General features: G+C 38.3%; 1 protein-coding gene across 1 annotated transcript in view; it reads left to right on the forward strand.

Annotated features, from left to right (window-relative positions):
* The window catches only part of LOC122798711 (zinc finger protein OZF-like), a 149,469-nt gene extending 144,062 nt beyond the window's left edge, over positions 1-5,407 (forward strand). The window contains exon 4 of the mRNA XM_044067807.1: positions 3,684-5,407. Within this exon, the coding sequence (XP_043923742.1) occupies positions 3,684-5,101 (1,418 nt within the window). The 3' untranslated portion in view covers positions 5,102-5,407. The remainder of the gene's footprint in view (positions 1-3,683) is intronic.
* The last annotated feature ends 9,032 nt before the right edge of the window (positions 5,408-14,439 follow it).

Below are 14,439 nucleotides of genomic sequence, written 5' to 3' on the forward strand. Positions count from 1 at the left end.
ACAGATGTAATAGATCTATTTTTCTGTATTCCCCAGGACACTGGTTTGTAACTATTACATGAGGCTCTAAAAAGTTTTGAATTTCTAACTTCTAAAGATGTTAGATTATTAACTGAACTTATAGACATAGTATTAGGAAACAACTACATTTGGTTTGAAGGGGAGATTTTCAAGCAAAGCAAGGGAATGGCATTGGGGGGCTGTTTGTGTCCCCATGTTTTCCAATTTGGTTTTGCTGTTCTGGGAAACCAAATCTGTATGTACTTTCCAATTTTTTCAACACATAAATTTATACTTAAGATTTTTGGATGACATTTTGATCCTATGGACAGGCAACACCGTTTTAGCCCCTAATTTTCTCAAATTTATCAACCAGACTACCTCATGTTTTAAATGTATGTATTAAATTGATAATGGGAAGATCAGGTATCTTGACACTACCATTACCAAGTGTTCAAATGGGTTCTCTTCCAATGTATTTAGAAAGTCCACTTTTTCAAATAGTTATTTGCATTTCAAGAGTTCCCACCCATTTTCCCAAAAGAAAAGCCTTGTTAAAGGGCAATTTATGAGACTATCACATATGCTATCTGAAAGGGAGGTATTTGATGTTGAAAGGGCCAAATTTGAAAATATGTTTTTGGAGAGGGGATACCCCACCAGTTGGTAACAGCAGCCAGTGAGAATATTTCAACAGGATGTGGGGTGAAATATATCCCTCTCCTTGCGGAGGGCTTAAATAAATGGCCCTAAGCAGTCCAAAAAAAAAAAAAAAAAAATGTAGGGAGGGGACATTCCTGAAGAGCATCAGGTCAATGTATGTGTAGCCTTAACAAACAGGGTGAGAATTCAGAAAAGTGCTCTTACAAAAGGGATTTTACTGTTGGTTCAACTATTAATAAAATTATACTTAACAACCACTGGTATATCTTGAGAAGTCGCAATAGACTGAGAAACATTGTGGGAAATAAACCAACTTTCATTTATAAGAGAGCTAATAATGTTAAAAATGTAGCTGAGAATAACCAAGGTAGTAGTTCAGGTGTCACACTAAGGCAAAGCGCTAAAATGTTTGGTGCCTGTAGTCAATACAAGCACACCTTGGAATCTAGTCCCAGTATACTGAACAATGTTTTGAAATCTAAAATTAACCCACAGGGAGGTAAGTGTTAGTTTACCTACATTGTGTTCCAGATATTTAACATTTTATGTAGGAAAAATGGAAAGACAATTAAGAAAACGCATTCATGACTAGATTCCTGTCCCAGAGACTGTCCATACTCTGACATAGATGGGTAGCTTATTCCAAGCAAAGTTCCTTATTAGGACTCATCAAGAAAAATCTTGATGAGTGGATGGAAAAGAGGAAATACACCCTGGGGGTCACTTCTGTGGCTCTGCTCAACAGGAGCACAGGAAAATAACTTTCCTGGGTGGCATAAGCCAGGGAACCTTGTTGGCTAGGCTTACTTAAGCCCTTGGACCAATAACCTAGTACCTACCTATGAACCTACTATGATATCTCTAGGTATAATATAAATAATGTCTTGTACAGGTATTGCATTAAAACTGCTGATTTCAGATGTTTTTCCTTTATTTTAGAAAGAGTTCTTTGTAACTCTAGGGGAGGTGCATGGAAAGAAAGAATCGAGTTTAAAGAATGGGTGTGGCAGGTAAACTCAATGCTAACCACCCTCTGGGTATATGGTATACAATCACATAGTCGATCCCATTGTGTGTGATTAATGTATGTGCATAAATCGGGTAGCAGAACCATTAGTGCGAGTACTATATTGTCGAGCCTTACAGTAGCGAACAGCCGCTATAGCAAGGTTTGACAGTGTAGTGCAGATCGCACTATAGTGGGGATTGGAAAATGTACCCTTTCCTCAGTGTAGTGCGATCTTGGAGTTTGTATATATAAGTGGGGGTGGGGTGGTGGATGCAGCCCTCCACATGGGGGGTGCTGGGGGGCTTGCCCCTCTGCAAAACATGTTAAAATATGTTTAGCGGATATGAGCATTTCAGTGAAGTTGAAATGTTCGACATTCGACTTCACTGAAATGCTCAGTTCGGCATTTACTGTGGTCGGTGTTGGGATTTCTGAACATTTTCTTCAGATATCTGCACTTTCGGCCAAAGTAGTGTTGAACATGTGATAGTAAACCTATATAAATATATATATCCCCATACATCCATACATATTTTCAAAACTAATGTTACATTGTTAATATAACTGAGGTTATTAGTTATTTTCCTGTGAGTGAGAACACTTGACTCTTTACATAAGTATTTTTTAATCCAAGGATTTTTAATAAAGGATGGGTTTTAGTAAATGTTCTTAAATTGTATAAATTTATTGTAGTTTTTAATTGGTTTAATTAACTTATTTATTAGTCAATTATTCTTGTTAGGGGCACGGTTTAGTTATATAAGGCTATGCTGGTGTATTACAAACTGATTCTGATGAAGACCTGTTTAGTTTTTGATGGAAAAGCTATTTTTAATATTTTGAAGCTTAAATAAAGTGTTTCTATTTACAGTTCCTCGTGCAGAATCATATTCTTCCTTTCTGGAATTGGCAGCCCTTTTGCTTAGTGGATTAACTTTGTTTTATTGGTTTTGGTGATTTTGTTTCAGCTTCCCACCTTTGGTTTTGGTTGTATTACAGTTGAACTGTTGCAGTTCATCTGTAATATAATGTGACCCCTTTCAACAACGACCAAAGTTACCAAAACAACTGCATGCAATAAGTGCATGCTGTGACAAAACCAATGGTGAGTGTGTGTGTGTGTGTGTGTGTGTGTGTGTGTGTGTGTGTGTGTGTGTGTGTGTGTGTGTGTGTGTGTGTGTGTGTGTGTGTGTGTGTGTGTGTGTGTGTGTGCACATGAGTGAGTGTAGTATAGAGGGAGTCCAGTCCCTCAGAGGTATTCAGATGTCTGCCTGTGCATACTTCCCATATTATTACGAATGTTGCTACAGTGGTGATAATTATATTCACACATCAGCTGTTATGTTGAGCATATGAATGCTACTGTAATTTTTATTGATTTATTTTATTTATTTACATTTGTTTACCAGGAAATTCTGACTGGATGCCCAGGGAGAAAAGCTCCACATCATGTACATGATAAATAGAGATACAAAGTTGCAGCAATAGTAAACATTACAGGTTGTTGGCTTTAATACAATAACAAAATATTGATTATCAACAGTATATACAGTAAATGTTGCAAGTTAAGATAGTTTCTTGTTGTTTATATTAGTAACAAAGTTGTCAGACAAGAGTTTAAAGTATGTAAGGAACACTAGCTAATTCTGACTGTGGTTAGTAGTGGCGGTAGTATAGTTGGGTAAAGAGTCTAGGTGGGGAGGTAAGGGGGGGTGTTAGTCTGGATTAGAACAAGGACAAAGTCAGTGCAAATTTAAGTGGAATTTGAGCACAGTCTTGAAAAGTCTGCTAGAAGCTTGAGTAGTTATAGAGGGTGGAAGATTGTTCCAAAGTTTAGATCTGGTACATGAAAATACGATGCTGTATTTGTTACTGAAACCTTATGTAGCTTTTTTAGTAAAATCAGACAACTGCATAGTGACATATAACTCACTTTACCACTTCAGCTAAGAAAACAAACATGCAGTATGGGCCATCATTTTCTGATACATTCATTTTTTTTTCTTTTAAGGCAACATGAATGCAGATTTCAGTGATATTCAGAGTCGGGGGTCACTAGACCGAGAATGGCAACATTCCAAAAGTCACAAAGCTTTTTTGGATAAGCCGTCTGGCACAAGATGTGACCTGGTACAGATCGGAAACCAACACCAAAGATTTGTGGAATCCAGTGATAGTGTTATGAGGAAAACTGATCTGGTTATGCATCTGGAAACTCATGGAAAGGAAAAGCCAGATATACTGCTTAACTGCAAAAAAATAGTCACTATTCATGATGACCGCTTAAACCAAACCGAGAAAAGTCAAAGTGATACATTGAAAATATATGAACAGTTTGTCAGAGAGAAACTATTTAAATGTGCCGCCAGTGTCAATGAGAAAACATGTAAACCTTACACACAGGCAACATGTGACAAGAGTTTCACACTGAACAGAAACTTGGTAACACATCAGTATACCAACACTAAACAAAAACCGTATACGTGTCCCACATGTGGAAAAGGTTTTACACGGAAGGGTAGCATGAAGCAGCACCAGTATGTCCACAATGGGCAGAAGCCCTATAAATGTGCGACTTGTGGCAAGGACTTTACAAAGAAGGGTAGCTTAACGCAGCATCAATATCTCCACAGTGGGGAGAAGCCCTATAAATGCACCATGTGTGATAAGAGTTTTTCAGAGAAGCGTCAACTGGTAACGCATCAGTATATTCACACTGGCGAGACACCATATAAATGCACTGTATGTGATAAGAGTTTTAGACAAAAAAGCATTCTGATAACTCATCAGCGTATCCACAGCGGGCAGAAACCATATAAATGCACAATGTGTGATAAGAGTTTTACAGAGAAGCGTCAAATGGTAGCACACCATTGGAACCACTCTGGGAAGAAACCCTTTAAATGCACAATGTGTGATAAATCCTTTGCGCAGAAAGCTCACATGGCAAATCATGAACTGGTCCACACTGGGCAAAAACCATTTAAATGCACCATGTGCGATAAGAGTTTTGGGCGTAAAAGCACTTTAGTAGTTCATCAGACCATCCATTCTGGGCAAAAACCCTATAAATGTACCATATGTGATGAGAGTTTTAGGCACAAAAGCAGTGTGATAAAACATCAGAATATCCACATAAGAAAGAAAGAAATATCAAGACCATGCCAGAAGCTTTGTAAATGTGCCACTTGTAGCAAGGTCTTTATAAGAAAAAGAAGTTTAGCAGCACATCAGACTATGCACATGGGGCAGAAACCCTTTCAGTGTGCCACATGTGGCAAGGGCTTTATAAAGAAGGCAGACTTGGTAAGTCATCAGTATATTCACAGCGAGCACAAGCCATATGAGTGCCCTGTATGTGATAAAGGTTTTGCACAGAAGGGTAACATGATACGGCATGTCAAAACGTGCAAGCTGAAATTAGAATAATGTGAAATAAGAACACCCAGAGAGTTCTAGTGGTCATAGGAGTAACTATACTAGTAAGGAATCTTCAAACATATTTAATTATGATGTCACTAATACAGGTGACCTCATATGCACTACAGAACAGAAAGAGGTAGTTCTGGATGCATTGTGGATGCTGAGATGTACACTCTTGACAAACATCAAAGAAGGTCACTGTAGACTCTACCCACCATAGGGTGGGAGGTTGGCATAATAGTTAAGGTGTTTACCTTACAAACACAAGGTAGAGTGTTTGATTCTCACATGGTGTAATTGGCTAGGCTTGAAATGGCCCAGAAGGGTGGTTAGCCTAGTACTAACCTATGAATCTAAGAAAGCAAAAATGTCTTCATGTACTTTAATTATGCACTGACTTAGTAATGGGATCCATTCCTGTCTGGGTATAAAAATAATCCATTTGGAAAAAAGTAAACAAAGGCAAAAATGATGTAGAGTCTACAGTGACCTAGATAATTCAGTTGTGTCATTAGAATATAAGGAAGAGTGAAACACATTCATACTGACCTAAGGACCGTCTTCTACTAAACAAAGCTAAAATGGGGACTTGTAAAACCAGAAATCTCAGTACGGCATGAACAGACTACAAAAACTACATTAATCAGTATTCCATAGTCATGGAATGTAGAACACTCACAAATTGATAACATTCCTCACACAGATAAATTACTTTGCAGTTACTATGAAAAATTGTTAAACTACTTTGCAAATGAGCTACAAAACAGGGTAAATTACTATCCAGGGTGTGAGAATCCAGCATTTGATATTTCATGGTGATTCTTTGTGACCGTTACTGTTTTGTTTCACCTCAGTCCTTTAAGGTGTTTACCTAAAGACTGTGCTACAGCTACAATCTGAGTCCAAGAAAGACATTTTGTCTGCTTTTATGGATGACCGAAAGTTGTGCAGGTCACCTGACAAACAAGAGAAAGTACATCTACACAGTATTAAAACTTTTTTGCAAATGACATAAGTATGCCCTTTGATCTCAACAAATATGCAAAAGCAACATTTGTAGCAGGAAAAAAAAACGTCAAGAAAGCAATAGACTAGTGGAGGAATGTGATATAAAAGAACTGGAACAAGATGGATTATGTAAACATAATCTAGGAATAAATGAAGAGACAGCAAAACAATGTAAACAAATGACGACAAAGCTCATTAAGGAATATGTCAGAAGACTTAAACTAATACTGAAAACTGTTCTGGCATCTGGCATTTTGGAATAAAGTTCAACCTGGTAATCGGCTTGCGCACACTGTTCTAACTTACATTCGGTATAATCGACTGAGCCAAAAAAATGTTGGGTCAGTTTGATAGAATCACAGAAAAACTGCTTTGTTGCTATTAAATGATACACAAAATGTAATGTTTGCCAGGATTATATATCCCTCAGTCTGACTGAGGAGCGTCTCCTTGAAATTGACTACATATATAGTATAGAGGACTACATACATATTTCTTGACATTGTTAAATCTAAACATAACGAAAGTTCTACACTTGAAAAAAGCAAGTCTAAGATGACATTTTTGCTCAGGTTAGTAGAAGTGTTTAGGAAGAGAGCAGGTGTGGAAATTGAACCAGAATTGGACAAAAAGCATTTAGCAACCAAAAGTACAAAAAAGAAAAAATACAAAAAGCATGATAAGGAAAAAATGAAAACTGGAAAACCCCAGTTATAGCGGTAATTATGGAGAACTGCTGAAACAACTACACGTTGATTAAGAGTTGGTGCTTGAGAGGCTTAAAAGAGGTGAAATTAAACCAAGAAGTCTAAGGTTACTAATGGCAGCTTGAGACGGTGGACTACATCTGTGATGGGGAGAATATTTATTAAAAGGGTAGGGATTACAAACAAATGTAGGTTATGAGTACGATGCTAGATACAGTACATCTTGTTGCAGGCTGTGATCAGTTTATGGCTGAATGATTGTATACTGAAAAGAAAGGAAGACATTTGTTCAATCTGAATTCCTCCTCAGACCCTAGTGGTTACCTACACATAATGAAATCCTTGGCAAGGTTGTTGTACGGCAGACTTCACAAACATTAAAACATGCAGGTAAGGTAACAGAAAGACACTGGAACCAATCACCACAAAGGATTACTGAAAATGAAGAAGCAATGATTATGTGGGATCATCCAAGATCTATAATTAAGGAACTAAAATACATTGTTATTCAAGAAGACTACAAAAGCACTATTGATTTCTGAAATTGATGCACCCAGAAATCCAGAGATTATAGTGTTACATAGTGAAAGGCAAGGCTATAAACCAAGACAAAACCCAGGTGACACCCAGCCAACAAGGAGACTGAAAAAGCTTCCAGATTCAGTAAAAAACGTCAGAAGTCCAAAACATTCAGAAAATCATTTGTTTTGTAAAATGAAGCCCTTTTGTGGCATTAACATGTAAGCACATCATCAGTTCTGCAAGGGTGAAAACATCACTTGCCCGTTCTGTAGTGTCTCAGTAGAGCATAACATGTGGAAAAACTTTGGAGTCAAGATCAGAGGGATTTCAATCACTGAGATAAGTTTCTCTGAATAATAAATCTCCTGCAAAGTCATCCTAACAACTATCGACCTGTTCATAGGTTGGTACTAGGCTATCGGCCCTAGGGCCTATACAAGCCTAGCTATAACAATTCCCTGGATATTTCTTCCCACAATATTTACTTCTCTGGACCCCTGTCTAGCAGGGCGACTGACATGATCCCCGGGGTGAATTTCCTATCTCCCATCCAATCATCAAGGTTTCATTTGAAGAGGGCCAAAGAGGCGCTCTGCTTGACATGTATGGGCAGTCTGTTCCAGAGTATGGGGAGTCTCTGGGTCAGGAACCTATCCCTCCAGCATGTTTTGTTCATTGTGATGACATGGTTTAGATCCCTGGAGCGTGTGGCTCTGTGGGATTGGGATTTCTTTAAGTGGAGCATGTCCAACAGCTCAAGGTTTGACATGGCCTTGTATGTTAAGCAGAGATTGCTTCTGATTAGACAATATGCCACAGAGTATAGCTGGAGTTTTTTTAGATGGTCAGCGTATGGCATCTGCTTTAGGCCTGTGATTCTTTTATTGAGGTATTTCTGTGGCCTTTCCAGCTGATGCAGATGTCTTGTGAGGTACATACCAAACGAGGCATTATACTCTATAATGGGTCTAATGAGGGATGAGTACAGTGAGACAATGACCCCCTTTTTTCTGGATGAAAAGCCCTTAGTGATGAGGTGTGCCACATAGAAGGATTTCCTGACTGTTGTGGCGATGTGGTTATCAAAAGTGAGACCACTGTCCACCTGTGTCCCTAAGTCTCTCATCACACTTTCAATGTTTAGTGTACTGCCACCTATGTGGTAATTCATGGGTACATGTTTTTTTTCCAAAGGGGATAACTATACATTTCTTGGCATTAAGCTTGAGCTCATGGCTCTGGCACCAGGCATCTGTTTCTGTAAGGCCCTTTTGTACAATATCCACATCATTTGAGGATTCAGTTATGGCTCCCAGTTTCCAGTCATCTGCAAACTTTGTTAGCCAGAGTCCCTTAGTGTTGGCCTGTACTTCAGAGAAGTAGATGCCAAACAAGAGTGGTCCCAGGAATGAACCCTGAGGTATTCCACTTGTCACTTGTCTGGAGCTGGATTTGGAGTCGGCCACTTTTACAGTCTGGGTTCTGTCACTAAGCCGGTTGGCAACCCATCGAGTGACGTAGGGATTTATGCCCAGCTTAGTAAGTTTATCTATAATTCCAGAGTGGGGGGATGGTGTTGAAGGCCTTGGAGAGGTCCAAATAGACTATGTGGACCACCTTACCCTCGTCCACAGCTCTGGAGACTGATTCGAAGAAGTCAATCAGGTTCAGGAGACAAGATCGGCCCTTCACAAACCCAAACTGGGTGGGGTCCATTGTTTGAAGGTTGCCAATGTCTTTGTTTATAAGTTCCATGATAATGCGCTCCATGCCCTTGCAGATCAGGCTCGTCAGACTGATGGGATGGTAGTTCCCAGAATCCAAGTTGGCTCCCCCCTTGTGGAGTGGGATAACTGCAGCTGTGCGGCACTCAGTGGGCACGAAGCCTGAGGTGAGGCTATGATTAAACATGACACTTAGGTGAGGTGCCAGTTCATTTTGTAGTTCATGTAGTACACGGCCTGGAATGTCATCTGGTCCCATGGATGCTGTATTCTTAGCTTCGGAGAGTGTGGTTTCTACCTGTGTGGCTGTGATTACCGGAATTTGGTGATCTTTTGGTATTGAGATGGGCCCTTTAGGGGGTGAAGTTGGCCCTAAATCGATCTGCCAGGATATTGGCAATATTCTTGGGATCAGTATATTTAATGCCATTCTGTTGAAGCTCAGAGCAGATCTGAGCATTGCCATTTAGATTCTTGACATAACTATAGAATGCCTTGTGGTTGTCTTTGGAATCTTTGGCAATTTTATTTTCGTAACTAGCTTTTGAGAATTTTATGAGGGATCTCAGCTTTTTACGGAGGCTGGTGAGGGAGTTTTTTTTGCATCCTGGGATTTTCCTCTTTTCTGTAACAGTTTCTGCCTTCTGTTGTATAGTTTGTTTATAGCAGGGGACCACCAGATTGGCTTCCTTTTTTGGAGGAGAGCATCTTGGTTCTATTTGGGATGGCACGATTCATGCACGAGTGGATGTGCTCATACAGTGCCTTAATGTAGGATTCTGCAGTCGAACTTCCAGATCCCATCTGCATGGGTGTCATGAAGTTTGTCACTTCTGACTTCAGTAGCATGAGGTTGGCTTTGGAGAAGTTTTTTAAGTAGGTTTCCTTACTGGGGAGGGTGGCGGTGGGATGTGGATGTCAAGGGTGATTTGCTTATGGTCAGACCTGACCAATGAGGGGGTGACCACTGGTGTGGAGCATCTATCTCCCATGTTGGTAATGACCAGGTAGGTCTAGGATATTGGAGCCGCTGGTGGGACAATGGATTTAGTTGATCCAAGGCATTGGAATTTATGAATTCCAAGAACGGTTGGGAAAAGGAGTTGGTACCCGAGTAGTTTTCCCAGTTAATGGCAGGGTAGTTGAAATCACCCAGTATTAGGGTGTTTGGTTGTATCTTAATATTTTCCAGTATGTTTAGAACGGTGTAGTGAGAATCTTGGGGCATGGTGGGGGATCTGTAGCAAGCTACAATTTGGATTGCAGTCTTACCTAGTGTTAGTTGCACCTGGAGAATTTCAGATGCATTGTGTTGGGCAACTAGCCTGGAGGTGTGAATATCCTTGGTGAATATGGACACTCCTCCACCTTTAGTGTTTCGGTCTTGGTTTTGTGGCCAAAAAGTGTGGTAAGAGTTGTAGCCTGGTATTGCAGGGGTGCTGTCTGGAGCCTTGAACCAAGTCTCAGTTACTGCACCAATATCGATTTTCTCCATTTTTAGGAGTGCCTCGAGAGAGTGCATTTTGAGGTTTAGACTTCTAGCATTGAGTAGCATTACCTTCAGATTTTGCATGCTTGTATCTGTTTCGGTGGTGGTTTTGTCCTTTCAACCTTGCCTAAAAAAGGCACTATAGGGGTGGCAAGAGCTTTAGCCAGTAACCTGAATCCCAGGGGTGACAGGTGCAGACCATCTCTGGCAAAGCATCATGGATTGTCGATCATGTCTTCCCAGGCAGACAGATACTGGATCCCCTTTGAATGACACCAGAAGCTTAGCCAATTGTTGAAGTCAATCATTTTGTCCTTATACTGTGGTATCATTCTGGGCAAAGGCAGGATGCTACTCAGGGCTAGGGTCATACCTGCCTGGGCCACATGATCCGAGAGCTCTTCCATGTCTCTTTTCATGTAGTCCAGGGAGGTGCGTCTCAAGTCATTCACTCCATCATGGACAATGACAGAGTCGTATTTCTACTTGTTGTGGAGTGACTTGAGTGCATGCGTTATGTGGCAGATCCTGGCACCCGACATGCAGCTGACAGTAATTTTCTCCTTGTTCAACCTGGTGAGTGGGACATCAGTGTGCCTGACTATAGAGTCACCTATGACTAAATGTAGTTCTCCTTGCAACAAATTTTTAAGTTATACAAAACCAAATGAAAAAGGTAGTGCCTGCAGTCACACAGATGAAATTTCCATCACGGCAGTGGAAAAGATGGGTAGTAAAAGAAAATGATATAGAGACAAGGATCCTATTCCAGTAAACACGGTCATAAGAGTGACTCTAAAGATGCCAGGTATATCAGAGTAGCATAGACAGTCTAAATAAATGTACATTCCTGGGCAAATTGGGAATTTGAGCTTGGCTCCTCAATGGTCCTCTGGTCTGATTATCTGTGAACATTATGAGCCCTTTGAATGCAGAAATGGACAAGAAACATGCAAGAAGAGAAGGTGCTTAGAAGCAGAACAAATGAAAGAATATAAGGATTATGACCACTAGGGAAACAGTGGATTGTTGTCATTGAAACCATGATGTGGACACTGGAAGGTGAGCACATACTATAAAATAAGATGAGAAGTACAAAAACATAAATCACAGAATTACTAAAAATTAAACAGTTATCATAAGAAATTATGCATTACCATGGGTATGTTGGGGATGCCAAAAAGAGCATTTTGGCAAATGTCAGCAAATGGATTTCATGAATGTAACTACGCCCTGACTTGGTCACTCATGATAGTGGATTGTGTAAAAAAAAAAAAAAACGGTTTGCAAATCTGAATGAAAAAATGAGAAATATACTGCCTACCTTCTGTGATGTATACAGAAATGTTCATTATATCCAGAATAATGCACTGGCACCTGTGTAAGAATTATAGTATGCAAGTACTGAGGAGTATTGGAAATGCAAATCAGAAAGAAATACGGAAATGGAAAAGCACTGATCATGTGTGATATTCTAATACTGTTTAGAAGTTCTGCAGCTGAGAGAAAAGGACAAAGCATTACTGATTGTAATAGTACCAATAATGGCTACCATATCCTGCAAACTAGCATTACTGATTGCAGGATATGGTAGCCATTATTGGAACTATTACAAACTAAAGGATATAAAAGTGCAAGACATGCAAGCAGAAACCAGAGCAATGTGGGACAAGGACACCCTGATAGTTCCAGTAGTCCAGGGAGTAGAAGACCTTGTTAAAATAGTCTCTGACAACATTATTTCTATTTTAAATTGTGATTTGAAATTTGTGCCTACTGTTTTTCCCAGATTATATGAATGTAAAATTGAATTGTTTAAATTTGTTAGGAAACTCCATCTTTGGTATTTTTTTAACTGCACACATAGTGAGAATAGTAATGATATACTTAATTTTAGTAATAACAATGGTGATATTTCTATTAATGACTCTGTTGAATCAGATGAATCATTTGTTTCTTGTGTCAGTGAACCCAATGCATACTGTCATATTGATACTTCTAGGGTGAATGTTAACAGTAGTTTTATGCCCCCTTTTCATCATGAGGGGATTAAAAAATTTCATGCTATGGTTGATTTTGATGTTGAATGTATTATAAAAAATCTTGATAGAAAGTCAATTGAGTACAATTTAACTAAACAAGAATGGTTAGAACTTAAAAAATTTTCTAAGCAAAATGATTTGGTTATCAAGCCATCTGATAAAGGGAATAGGATAGTTATTATGCATTATACACAATATTTGAATATGTGCCTAGACCTACTTATGGATGAGTCTGTTTATTCTATAGTAGACGATAGTCAAATAATTCAAGCTAAAGAGTAATATTTGAATTTAGTTCATAAAGGTTTATGGTTAGGCTATTGGAGTGAATTGGATGTTAAGAAAAAACTTGCATTGTGTGGTACTAGTCCAGCATATTTTTATTGTTTGCCAAAAATTCACAAGAACTATCGTAAACCTCCTGGGAGACCTATAGTATCAGCTAGACATTATTTTTTACATAATCTTGGTGTTATACTACATGGAATATTATTGAAAGAGGTGGTTAATCTTCCCTCATATATAAAGGATTCTTTTGATTTTTTAAATAAAGTCAAGGATATTATGTGTACAGATAAGATGTATTGGTTAACGTTAGATGTGAAGAGTTTGTATACCAACATTCAACATAAGTTTGGTCTAGAGGCACTATTTAAAAGTATGGGTGAGTGTCCATTTACACATTATGTGTTAGATTTAGTTCAATTTTGCTTGGAAAATAACTATTTTTGTTTTGATCAGAAGATTTTTCATCAGTTAAAGGGAACAGCAATGGGTTCCCCATTCGCACCAATGTATGCTAACGTATTTATGGGGCTTGTAGAAAGTGAATGTATTTATAATAATAGATTTGTTAAAAAATACGTTAAACTATACTATAGATACATTGATGATTTGATTTTTTATGTGAGGATGGCAAAGATGAAATACATAATTTTGTTAAGTCAATTCAGATGAATAGGTTTAATATTTCTTTTGAAGGAATGCAATTTGGTGAGAGTGTTAACTATCTGGATATTAAGTTGGTAGGCATCATAGATAAACCAGTAGTTACTGGTCTACATAGGAAATTTGACACAACACATGATTTTTTAGTAGCTACTAGCTGCCATCCTAGGCAGACTATTCAAGCCCTACCTTATGGTGAATTTCTTAGAATTTCAAGGTTATGCAATAATAATGAAATATTCTTTAAAGAGATTCATTTAACTAAATATATGTTTATTAAAAGAAAATATGAAGTTACACACTTGAATATGGATTTGGAAAGACTAATGGGAATAAGACATAAGGAACTTAATGGGAAAGTGTTGGGTAGGAGTCCTTTAAAAAGCTATTATGAGAGTAGGGATAGTAATGACAATTTATATGTAGTATCAACGTATAATGTGTGCAGTAATAAAATTAAACAGAGTTTTTTATATTTTTGGAAATATTTATATAATTTTGGTGAATTGGATACGTTATTTAAGAAAAAATTAATGTTCTCTTATAAAAGGGGAAAGAGCATTCGTGATATGGTGGTACATACCAAATTTTTTAGGCCTGAGAGTAGATTATTTTTGCAACCTAAAGAAATGGGCACCTTCCCTTGTGGAAGGTGTAGTTGCTGTTCCTATATAAATAAAACATTTAATAGTATTAATAATAGAAATTTTGTTTCAAATGGAATATTTAGTTGCAGGACTAATAGAGTAATTTATGCCATTAAATGTGGCTGCAATAAGTTTTATATTGGCCAGACAAAGCGGATGTTCAAGGTTAGGTTACTTGAACATTTAAGGGATATTAGGAACAATAAAATTGAGAGTCCTGTAGCCAAACATTTTTTTGAACATCATAATGGATCTAA

This window comes from Protopterus annectens, chromosome 3.part1 (genome assembly GCF_019279795.1).
Source record: "Protopterus annectens isolate FY-2018-M chromosome 3.part1, PAN1.0, whole genome shotgun sequence".
NCBI lineage: Eukaryota > Metazoa > Chordata > Ceratodontiformes > Protopteridae > Protopterus > Protopterus annectens.